The sequence below is a fragment of the Meriones unguiculatus genome, chromosome X (assembly GCF_030254825.1).
Source record: "Meriones unguiculatus strain TT.TT164.6M chromosome X, Bangor_MerUng_6.1, whole genome shotgun sequence".
NCBI classification, from domain to species: domain Eukaryota; kingdom Metazoa; phylum Chordata; class Mammalia; order Rodentia; family Muridae; genus Meriones; species Meriones unguiculatus.
In genome coordinates, this window is record NC_083369.1 from 91,744,580 (window position 1) to 91,757,188 (window position 12,609).

At 38.9% G+C, this 12,609-nt stretch overlaps 1 protein-coding gene across 1 annotated transcript; it reads right to left on the reverse strand.

Moving 5' to 3' along the window:
- Window positions 1–2,393: 2,393 nt before the first annotated feature.
- On the reverse strand, window positions 2,394–12,286 carry Dynlt3 (dynein light chain Tctex-type 3). Its single transcript, XM_021662592.2, has 5 exons — window positions 12,136–12,286; window positions 9,579–9,620; window positions 5,250–5,373; window positions 4,522–4,599; window positions 2,394–4,213 (listed from the first exon to the last, which is right to left on the reverse strand). Exons 1-5 carry the CDS (start codon window positions 12,163–12,165, stop codon window positions 4,137–4,139), a joined length of 351 nt encoding a protein of 116 aa, XP_021518267.1. The 5' UTR covers window positions 12,166–12,286; the 3' UTR covers window positions 2,394–4,136.
- Between the last annotated feature and the right edge of the window lie 323 nt (window positions 12,287–12,609).

Sequence of the window (12,609 nt, forward strand, 5' to 3'; positions counted from 1 at the left end):
TCCACAAGGAGAGCAACAGAACCAAAAATTCTGGGCTCAGGGGTCTTTTCTGTTACTGATTCTCTAACCAAGGACCATTCATGGAGACAACCTAGAACCCCTCCACAGATGTAGCCCATGGCAGCTCAGTGTCCAAGTGGGTTGTCTATTAAGTGGAACAGGGACTGTCTCTGTCAGTTCAGTGGCTGGCTCTTTGATCACCTCTCCCAAAGGGGGGAGCACCCTTGCCAAACCACAGAGGAAGACAATGTAGCCAATCCTGATAAGACTTGATAGGCTCTGTTCAGATGGAAGAGGAGGACCTCCCCTATCAGTGGACTTGGAGAGGGGCATGGGAGGAGATAAAGGAGGGAGGACGGATTGGGAGGGAGTGAAGGAGGGGCTACAGCTGGCATACAAAGTGAAAAAACATTGTAATTAATATAAACAATTAAAATATTAAAGAGCAAAAGGAGGAAGGTCTGTGTTAGGATGAGTTGGTAAATTCTGATTGGGTAATCTAACTGGGATAGTCAAAATAATGAAATGTGAGAGCTGGGCCTTGATGTTTTGGTAGCTGAACCTTAGTGGTCAGCTTCAGGAATGAGTCAGGCATAACAAAGTGGCCAAATTAGGGAAGAGAACTTGGTGTCTGGCATTAGGAATGTAATCTAATGGCTTAGAGCAAGGGAGGGGGAGGGAAAAGGGCAAAGTATGCTAGCTCCATGTTTGCCATTTTCGATCCTGTGTTTGCCATGCTTTGATCTGCTACAGCCCTTCATTAGAGATATAGTTCAGTGGTAGGATGCTTGCCAATGAGCAGCAGAAGCTCAATGACTCAATTCTCTATAAAATAAAGAATAAACCTTATAAGGGATGAATGTTTAAGATCATTGCATAGAACCTAGAACCCCTGCCTGGATATAGCCCATGGTAGCTCAGTATCCAAGTGGGTTCTCTAGTAAGGGGAACGGGGACTATTTCTGACATGAACTCAATGGCGAGTTCTTCTATCTCCCCCCCCCCCGCTCCTCTGAGGGAGAAGCAGCCTTGCTAGGCCACAGAAGAGCCAGTCCTGAAGAGACCTGATAAGCTAGGGTCAGATGGAAGGGGAGGAGGACCTCCCTATCAGTGGACTTGGAAAGGGGCAGGGAGGAGATGAAGGAAGGAGGGTGGGATTGGGAGGGAATGAGGGAGGGGGCTATGGCTGGAATACAAAATAAATAACCTGTGATTAATATAAACAATAAAAATTAAAAAAAATTTAAAAAGAATTAAAAAAAAGAAATTCTGGAAAAAAAAGATTATTGCATTGAATACATGGAACATGAATGGAGGAAGGATTAGCAGAAGAGGAAAGGAAACAGCATGAGGTAGGGAGAAAGATGGGTGAACAATGAAAGTATCAGACAAAGATGAACGTAGCATGACACACATGTATGACAATGCCATAAAGAAACCCATGACTTTGTATGCTGACTTGAAAGATTCACTGTAAAAGGTAGAAATGGAACTTTACAGAACTATTCAACACATAGGACATAGACGTTTCAGTCACAAACATAGCTTCCCCTTTTGAATTATAAAACAAATTCACCTTGGACAGATTGCAACACGTGAGGAAAGAGTTTCAATTCATCTTTAAATTTTGCTTTTGTGTGTGCCATAGAAGAGACTTAATCACTTCTCCTTAAATAGTCATATATCTTCTCATTCTTTTTAATAACTATTATCAAGAACATGTAGCTATTTTTACTCAAACTCGGAAAATGCAAACCTAAAATCATCCTAAGATCACTAGAAATTGCAATGATGAACACAGGCAGTGGAAACCCATTCAGGGACGCATAATCAAGTAACACCCAACTTGGGAAAAAGAACAGAAAAGTGCTCTTTACAGGAGCAAGTGTAATGAGATGTTGCCATTATTTAGGCAGTCTATTAGGTCATTACAAACACAAAATTATAGCTTTCCAAAAACCACACTTAGTGTTTACATGTGAATACACTTATTTTACGTAAAGTCACTAATTTTTAAAATTAAACAACAGTGCATTTGCAATTTGAAAAATAATATTACTTGCTAAAAAATAATCATTAAAGTTCAAAGGTGGTTATAGAATATATTTTACACTAAGAAAAACCTTGTGTTAAAAATCATAAATAAAATGAATGGAACAGAAGCTATTGCTTATATTGTAATGGTAAAGAGAAGATATGGGTAGCAATGATTTTGAGACACAGTTCTGCCTGGTAGCTGAGTATGGCCTCACGCTCTTGATCTTCCTGCTTCAGATCCACGTGTTGCCCTTTTAATATATTAATCTTTTGTAATGTATTTACATGGTCCCACTTTCATTTTCTTCCATTTATCCTGATTTTCTGACCACTAAATGATCAACCAGAGCCAAATGTACAGCACAGTAAGATAGTCTTTATTATGTATTAACTAGAAATAGCAGACAGCAAGCTCACGAGGTATGATCTGATTATTTTAAAATGAGACTTCAATAATCAAAAAATAAGCCTTAACTGCACAGATAGTTTGGTCACTGTTATTATCTCCAGAGGCACAAGAGCCAGCAGCATAAAGTAACATAAAGGTAAAGACAAAGAATTTCTGATGTGTCAAAGCTACAGGTCAAAGCCACATTAAACCTGATGTGTCAAAGCCACATTAAAACCTATCTTTGCATTCTTGACATTACAGTTATTCAGCAAAATGTCAACCATGTGTAGCACTCATATGAGAATCTTGTCTTAATATTGTTACCACTCTAAGCTCCTCTTTACCCTAAAAATTCAATGAATCGTGATTTCAGTGCTTACATGGATTGGGTATCAGTGATAATATGCAAAAATGATTTCATTTTCAAGGTTAAATGGCAGACTGACTTTGCATTTGGTGGCCAGCTGTGTACCCTAATATTTGTCTTTGATTTTTTAAAATAAATTTAATGATATTTCATAAACCCTGAGATATTAGATAGCCTGCTAATGATTGTTCACTTTTAATGTATATTCTACTCCATTTGTCCTAACTCCACGTAAGTTTTTTAAATTATTCACACAGAGTTGTAACTAACGCAATGATAAAATTTATTACTGTATAGCTAAGACTACTGATATAAGGCCTTTAAGTAAGAGTTGCATATTTTATGTATTTTACTTTGCCAGAAGCAACCCTTAAAATTATTATCTATAATTCTGTCCCCAATTAGTGCTTTCCTTTTGGTTAGTTCTCTATGGAGGGCCAGACATTTTTCCTTTCTTTCTTTTATTCTCCTTCAAACATAAACACCAATTTCCCCACTGAATAGCTGCCAAAAGAAACTTAACAGTTGAATACCATGCCATGAGTTGTCTGCCTGGCAGGGAAAGATGCAGACCACACATTCAATAGATACCTGTCCCTCATGGAAGGAATGAATTGTAAGGCAGTTATTGGAGTCATATACTGTCAATCACATACTTAACTAATTTTGCTTACCCAGGAGATCTGTTTATCAGATTTAATTCTACCTCAAGTGTAAAGTAAGAAATTGACAAGAAAAATAAATGGATTTGCCAGTTTTTAGGAAAAAGAAACAAATTAGTCACAGTTGCTACCATAACATTTGATGCAGGAGTGGGTGTGGGGGGAGGTTGTCAAAATTACTTTCCATGAACAATTCCATGAGAAAAAAAATTAAAATAAACCTGAAAGGATAATTCCTGTACTTTACTTTGCATTTATCCTTGCAGCTTCTTTGTTCACATATTTATCCCTGTTAAAGATAATGTCATATCTAAATAGATTTTTCCCATCTCTGTAGGTACATAATGCTAGTGAAAGGCTTGTATAAATATAAGATTCTTGTCAGTTTATATTTTTGCATTAATTTTTGGCTAACATTTATATCTTTAAATAGTATGCTATACTCTTATGTAGTATATTATGTAGTATATGCTATACTATTGTGTAGTATAGCATACTAGATAATCTGCCAACTTCCTATATACTAGACTTCTGCTTACAATATTCAGTTTTTTGTTGCTAGCTTTGAAGCATATTGCACACTTGTCATCTAGTACATTAATAACTAATCATTACTCTTTTTAGAAAGGATACACTTACAAATTTAAGTTAATGGCTTTAACCCAAAATATTTAGTGGGTTACAGGACAATTGCAATCGCAAAAACATTAACAATGCAGTTCATCGTGCGGTTCTCCCATTTTACGGTACAGGTACCTGAAAGCATACAAGAAGAGGACTTTGATATACTAGCAAAACATCAGATTTACCAGACACAAAGGAACACGCACACACAGCTTTCACCTGAGCATGCATGAACACTTACAGCTTTTAGTAATATTTCCTCCAACTTATTGTATCTCCACATTTCAAACTAGGATAAAATTGTCCTTGTGAATAGGTACAAAGCAATTTTATTGATACAATCTTTTCAGACTTTAAGTAGAGCTACATGACTTTAAGTAAAGCCCTGACTGATTTTGCTGGACTTTTGATTCTAGGTAAATTCATTTAAAGTCTCTTACCATCAGATGTAGTATCCCAAAAACAGGAGCTGGCAGTGTGAAAACCAAATGCACTTCTCTGGACCACTGCACAGGTCACTACAAAGAAAGTCATAGAATGACAGTTACTGAAAAAGGAAAGGAATCAAAGTTGATGTGTTTGTATTAGAACTCTAAAAGAAGAAAAAAAAGTAACATAAAATAATTGAGCTACTACACTGAAATAGTCTTCTATTTTGAATATTTACCACCATAACCTTTATGGGATTCAGCCATTTCGTGGACCATTACTATAACCACCAGCAATTGCAGTGCAGAAAAATTCAGACCAAATTTGTGTGCTCTGTACCATTAACAGATTTCAGACAACAATGCAGGGAATACTTCACTTTGTACTTGGTGTGCTGTTCTTCACAGGTCTATACAGAGGTCTATACAGGGGTCTCTAAGGGGAAGACAGCACTGAAGGGTCTCAGTAGACAAAGAGAACTGATGCTACAAAGGGCAAGCAGTTTAAAGTGCTTTAACCTGACAGGCCTCCATTTTACACATCATTATGTATTACGTTTAAAGGGATATATAAACACATCATCATGTATTATGTTTAAAGGGATATGTCAGAATTGAGTCCTACAATATCAGTGCTCAACTACAGTGCCTATCATTCAGATACATCCTCAAAATTCAGAGAAAATAAGAAAGATAAAGGTATGTAAACTTGTGAGGGTGGACACCGTAGCAATACTTACCGATGTACTTATAAGCTTTTCCCAGCTTAACCAAATGTGATATGGATTGCTCCACTATGTTTGCAGTCCATTGATTGATGTTTTCCTGATTATAGTCTTCACCTCCCAAGACTCCATCAACACACTAGGAGAGGACAGCTCAATTAGCCAAAAATGAACCAAATTTTACTTATACCGCAAGCGAAATTCATTCGAGGCACCACCCACTAATGCCTAACAGAAAACCCCCATTTACTAAATGTTTGTTCTCTAACTCTTTAAATGTTTTCTAAGTATCTTCACAAGTCTTATCTCATCCCATGAGATATTACAGGTCATATGAAGATAAATTTGCCAAAGCCTCTGTGGTACAGAGCTTAATCTAGCAGATATTCCAGTAAAATAACTCTAATATTTATAACACATGGAAAACAAATCATAACCAGTAAGTGATTTAAAAATGATTGGAAGATTAAGGGAAGATAGGTCTAACTGGTTATAGAGTGGCTTTGAAACAGATAAGTTTAAAACTAGGGTTCAGTTCTCTGGATGATAATCCCATTCGTGATCTATAATTAATTGCTTGGCTTCAAAACAAGCAATACACCTGCCAGTGATAGTAAATAAAGATACTACAGAAACAGAAAGTCAAATAACAACCTTCCCTGCTTACTTGCATGCATTTTTAACACCTGATTTAGAGCAATGGCTTTAATATCCCTGTCCTTGGCCTGAAGGCCAGATCTATACCAGTCTGTTATGGAACTCTTAGCAAATGATTTACCACCTTTAAGCCACTATTTCCCAGACTGTGGGGAAATGAGCAAGCACAGAGTGAATGAAATCCTGACTAATGTGTGCTTCTGACAGGGGTACAGCCATGTCAAGGACTCCATAGCCTCAGACCCATGGGAAAAATGGCTAAGCCTCCCCTGTTTCCCCCACCAAGTTAAGCCTCAAAAAAGGTATTAAAGCCTTCCTCTGGTCCACATGCAGATGTCGATAGTGTGTAGACAAGGTCCACTCTAGCTTTCTCTCCTAGATGTTTACAGCTTGAAGGATGCTCCACTACAGAGACTCTTCCTGCAGAGATTAGCTAAGCCTGCCTCTTTATTTGGCCGTATATAATAACCCACCTCCTCGTTTGTGTGTAATAACCCTGTCTCCTTGCTCAACTCTACTTAATAAACAAGCAGAAATTCTTAGGTGCTGCTGATTCTTGGTCAGAAAGCTTACTGCACCTGATCCCGGCTTTGCTACCCATGTGTCTGTCTGTATGCTTCTCTTTTTTTCTTCATTCCTCCATTGCCCCCAGGAAAGTCCCTGGAGCTATGTACCTGATTCTTACAGAGAGAACAGTGTCATCTTCTCAGATGAAAAAGGAATGAAATGAAAAAATGAATAGCCAGTTCTCAATCACTGTGACTGGCATAGAATGAGGCCATAGATAACTATTATTATCACTCTACTTGTTGATGCTGCTATTTGATATTTCAGGCGATAGAGCTTGAAAAATAAACAATAAAATTGGTTTCAGAATCTAGATCAAAGCACACAATTATGAATGTGTCTTCACTGACTGCAACTGGGTTATAGTAAAGATTTATAAAGAGGCTCATTATTAATATGAAAACTCCAGTTGGGTATAATATAATATAATATAATATAATATAATATAATATAATATATAATATGTAAAGATAAAATGTTAATTCAAAGGGGTTAATGGAAATAAAGTGAGGCAAATTACTTTTGGAATTTCAATAACATGGCAGAGGAGAAGAAGTGTCCTAAAAACCAGAAGAATAGAGTCTTAGTTTTTATCATTACCAAGTTAATAACCTTGGGAAAAACCTTTCCACTATCCACATGGCCTTTTCTTAATGGAAAAGTATGAGCACACCATTGTTTATTTTTGTGGTTGTTGTTTTCGGTCATTTACTAGCACCACTTAAATTCTGCTCCAAACAACACAAAATACTATAAGGATGTCAACAGCCCTGCTGATTAATATTAATGAGCATTTAGGCTAACTAATTACCATCAACCCTGAAAGACACTATGTGAATCAGAGGTTTAAATAGTTATGCATTCCCCCAGAGCAAAGCTTAGGACATGGACACACAGCAAGTATTGAATAAATGTTGTTGAAGCAGTACTGGGTTTTATGTATTTTCTGGATATTCTAAATTGAACATGGTTTTGAGTTTAAGTCATTTATAATAAAATAATAAAATTTTTCTCTAAGGAAGTTTTAAGCATTAAAGAAATTCTACCACTCACTAAGTAAAATGTCATCTAGTACTAGTTCATGAATGGCCCTAAAAGCTCAGCAGTGAAAGTAAATTAGCAGGTAGATCTCAGAGCAAGAAATTAAAAGAAGCCAGCAGTGGGGGCGCATGCCTTTGATCTCAAACTCGGGGAGGCAGAGACAGGTGGACCTCTGTGAGTTCAAGGCCAGACTGGTCTACAGAGAAAGTTCCAGGACAACCAAGGCTTCATAGAGAAACCCTGTCTTGAAAAAAAAAACACAAACAAAAACAAGCAAGCAAGCAAACAAACAAAAGAAAAGTGAAATTAAAAGAGAATAAAATAAGTCTGGAATAAAACAGAAATGACTATTGAAATTATGGAATTATTTAGGATGGTCTGAAATGTTTTAAAACAGTATTTGTACCTTCAAGCATGTTCAGCCCCTTATTGGAAATATTTCAGTGGCATAGAAAGGTGACTCAAGAAACAAAGACAAAGAAGAACAGCGACAAGTTCCCCAAAAACAACCTGTAATGACCTGAGATACTTTATTCAATTAAACAACTTATACAGCTAACCATATTCTTGGGTTATATTTCAGTAAAATTCATACTCTAAAATGCATCTAGTAAGCTGGGTGCAGTGGTGTGTGTCTATAATTTTAATGCTTGATAGTCTGAGGCAGGTGTATGTCAACTTGGAGGCCAATTTGGCTACATGATAGCACTTTATATCAAAAACCCAAAAGAAACAAAGGAGAAATAAAATGAATTTAGTAGTTTCTAGTATCACTTAACTACAAACGCACATACACACACAGTCTTTAACATTCTTGACCTCTTATTCCATCCATCATTCCTTCCTCCAGAGATGGAGTAAGTTACACGGTTGGTGAGTGATCAACATTGTTCAACCATACCCATCTGAGAAAAACCACATTCCTAATCATCTTGGTGTTAGATTGCCACTTCTCCTTCCATCTACACCCAGTCCAAAGAGACACATTGTCCTGTGTTTCTCCCTGCTGACTCAAACTTTCCCTTGTGTGCACATAAACCTAGTATTGCAAGTTCTGAACTGATCAAGGGTTATTAAAACACATTGTAAACATCAACCTGTATTTGTATATAATAAAGACAGTGTTTTGTTCTCTCAAGTGTCTTTTCATATGGCTCAGAACTTGGCTAAGGAAAATATATTAAAGTGACTCTACCTAAAGACCCAGCATCTTTTGCTTTATGTCTAATAACCAAAGACACTCTCTCTTGACATTCTACTTTGAAAAATAAGATTATCACTGCTTCTCCCTTCTAATTGTTTTTCCTTGTGCTGACATGGTGAAGGCACTGAAAACATGTGCATTTTATTTTAACTAAATATTCCTAGATCTATAGTTTTATAATACAGTCTGGCTATTTTAAATAATTAAGTATTCTAATACACAATTCTTCAACTCTTAAAATGCAGGAATGTTTTTAGTGTTGCCTAGCCCTCTGGGTCGTTGAGCCAATCCTACTTGTACAGGGTGTAGCTGAGATCTGGATGAGACTATAGCCTTAGTGCAATCAGGCAAGTCAAGAACTGTGTCCAGATGAATTAATAGCACACACACATAATGCCCAGAAGGTGGAGCCAATCTTGCCCAGACAGAACTCAGTCAGGGCTTGCCACAGGTCAAAGAACCACACCCACAAGTGAAGGCTGCCTTGTAAGCCAGCTCAGGTTTTTTAATTAGGATCTGGCAGAGTTAAGAATGACTCTGGACTTTTAAAGTGCCCTTACAGTACCTTATCCACAGAATAGTCTATATTGATAACACTAGAATCAGTAAAGGTCCTCAGCATCTTTTCTTTCTGTAGACGTGAAACAGAGCTTCAGTGTGTCTTTCAGAAAAAGTCCAACTAGATCTCCCTGCATGCAAGAGACCACACACACACACACCGACAAAGACTGAATACATATTTTAAAGCTTGGTGTTTTAACATTAACATTTCTAGCTTTGGCCTGACAAATTAAAAAAGAAAAACAACCAAAAATAGAATTTAAAAGTTTTCCATCAACACAACACTCTTTGAGAGAACAGCAAATAAAACTCACCTCTTTGACTATATTATGTGCTTCCTCCGGATTGAAGCCAACCTAAAGAGAAAACAAATGATAAAACTGCTTTTAGCACAGGCTTCCCTTTATTCATAACTATGGCAAAATACAGGATACCCTCAGCTGTTCTAAAAAACTGAAAGCGATAGTGACAGAAAACCATAGTGCTAGGAGCATCAGGTCTGCAAGGATGCTGATCCTACTCCCTGTAGATTCAGAGCCATTAGAATTGGGCAGGGCCTAGGCAAATACTTTTTTGAAAAGTGCTTTTACAATAGTGATTCTAAAGAACATTCTAGATAATCATCAGATTATAAAGCTTAAGAAATCATCATGTGATAGATATAAATGATGTCTGTTGTGTGTATCAGTATACACGAAATCATTTCAGCTAGATAAAGTGGCCTATAAAGAAGAATATGCTCAACTGTCATTTTCAGTTATATTGTGAACTGATGTGAGACAAACCAATGCCTTCCCAACTTAAAGATTAAAGCAATAATCTGCCATTAGAAATTGATGTCATTTTAATTGTATGAATTAGGTCTTTCACTTTTCTGGAGAAGTTTTTTAGAATCTTGGGTTAACAACAATTTTCAAAGACATCTAAGTGTCCTTTAGTGCAGAACTAGGAAGTTATGTGATAAAACTGAAATATGAGCCAAGATGCTTTAGGTAATACAAGAATTATTTCCATGAAGATATTTTGGATGCACTGGGATAGCAACACTTCCATGTTTTAAAAATGCTATTCTGAGACTGATACTCTAACCAAGGACCATGCATGGAGATAACCTAGAACCCTTGCTCAGATGTAGCCCATGGTAGCTCAGTCTCCAAGTGGGTTCCCTAGTAGGAAGAACAGAGACTGTCTCTGTCATGAACTCAGTGGCTGGCTCTTTGATCACTTCTCCTTGCGGGGGCGGGGGTGGGGTGGGGGAGAGGGGGTAGCCTTACCAGGCCACAGAGGATACAATGCAGCCTGTCCTGATGAGACCTGCGATAGGCTAGGGTCAGATGGAAGGAGAGGAAGACCTCCCCTATCAGTGGACTGGGAGAGAGGCATAGCAGGAGATGAGGAAGGGAGGGTAGGAATGGAAGGGGAAGAGGGAGGGGGTACAGCTGGGATACAAAGTGAATAAACTGTAATCAATATAAAAAGTAAAAATTTAATTTTAAAAACGCTATGCAACTTAAAACTACTTGAAATAAGTAAATTCTGAAGTTATGTTTTAAATACTGATTTCCCTGTTTTAACCCTATTAATTATTCTATAAAAATTTCTACCATCACCCTAAAAAAGGGCGGGGGGGATGAAAAATCTAAATATTTGGAGGCATTATGAAAAGAGATCTATTTTAGCCCTATGATAAATTGCCATTTTGACTTCAAAAATTGTACTAAGAAATAAAGACTGCACATTTCACTAACAGTAATAACGTCAGATGCTTTCTATCTTTTTTTCTGGTACTGGGGATGGAACTTGGGGCCTAGCATTCTACCAATGAGCTATTTCTCCGCTCCCATTTCTTTTGATATTACTTGTATTTAGGAAGTAGTGCAGAACAGGTCCCCTTGCACCTTTGCTAGGAAGTAAATTTGAGGAAGAGACCGTGTAATTGGGGGAAAGTCCTTACTTCTAACATTAGTATGTTCCACCACTGACCTACAAGTATTCGTGCTCGCTGCAACACAGAATCTTCTGCAGAAACTCACATCCTGAAAGTTGCCATTAGACCAAAAGCCCCTTACAAGGATCATCTCACATTGTGCCTCCACCAGGTCTCAACCTTTCATTTTCCTGTATCACTCACCAGTGGCTACCACTGGACAGAAAACATCTGTTTACTCCATCCTTGAAAACTCTTACAGGCTGTGCTGCATTTCAACAGGCCTCAGAATACAAGTGCTTGAAACAAGGGCTGAAGTGTGAAGACAGTGATCTGGGTTCAAACGGAATATCTGTCATTCCTAGCAGTTTGAACTTGGGGCCTATCACTAGGTCACCAAGAAAAGTCAGAGTTTCCGTCGGTAACAGGAAAATAAGCGACAACATGGAGTTCTGGTGCAGCCTTAGGGAAACCTGAATCAGTGAGCAAGGGCTTTTAATCCATAAAGCACTTCCTTTAGCCATTCCTGGGGAGAGTTCCCACGAAACAGAGCTATCTTGCAATGCTCAAGACTCAAATGGGTGGAGGAAACAGACAGGATTAGTTTCTCAGGCCTGCACTGCAAACGGGCGGGGCTCGCCAACGCCCGCCCACGCATCCCAGGTTAGGCCCTCCCTAAACCTACTGGGTCCTCAGAGACCCTACCGATAGCCCTCCCCCCCAAGCGCTTTGGGTCACTCAGACCATCGCGATGATCAGCCCACCCTCAGGATCTCCTAGACAAGAAAACAGAGACGCTTAAGGGCAAGAAGGATCCCGGCCCCGCGAAGTAGACCCAGGCTCACGGGACTCGGCATCCTAACTTCCCCAGCATTAAGAGACCACCCGGCAGTGTCCACACAGCCTGGTGAGCAGGGATCTTCCTGGAGTCAGAGGGGCGGTACCTCATCGCAGGGCCCGTGGTACTCCTCCATTGTGTCTTTGGCAGTCCCCGGGGGGGAGGAGCAAAGCGGTGGTTGAGCTTTGCGGCCGCGCACTGGCCTCCCCGGAAGCCCCGCCTCTATTTAGGGCCCAAGGCTTTTGTTACGTAGGCCCCGCCTTTCTTTCGCTGTGGAGCAAGCTTGAAGGGATCTGCTGGGGGCCTGGGTCAAAGGACAAGGAGGAGGAGCTCTAATTTAGTTGTGCCACTTAGCAAGGATAAGGGTGTCTCCTAGTCCTAGAGTGCACTTCAGACCAGGTTAGTCTTCTGAAAATAAGGGGTGCATATTAAGAAGAGCTCGAATTGTGTCCACGGGATTAGTTAGGATGTCATGTGTCAGCCAGTCTAGGCTCAGCACAAGTGGTTTAGAGCTCACTGCTGTGGCCCTGTGCACAAAATTCGTTCAAGTGTAGCACCTGAGCGAATAACTTTGATTTCT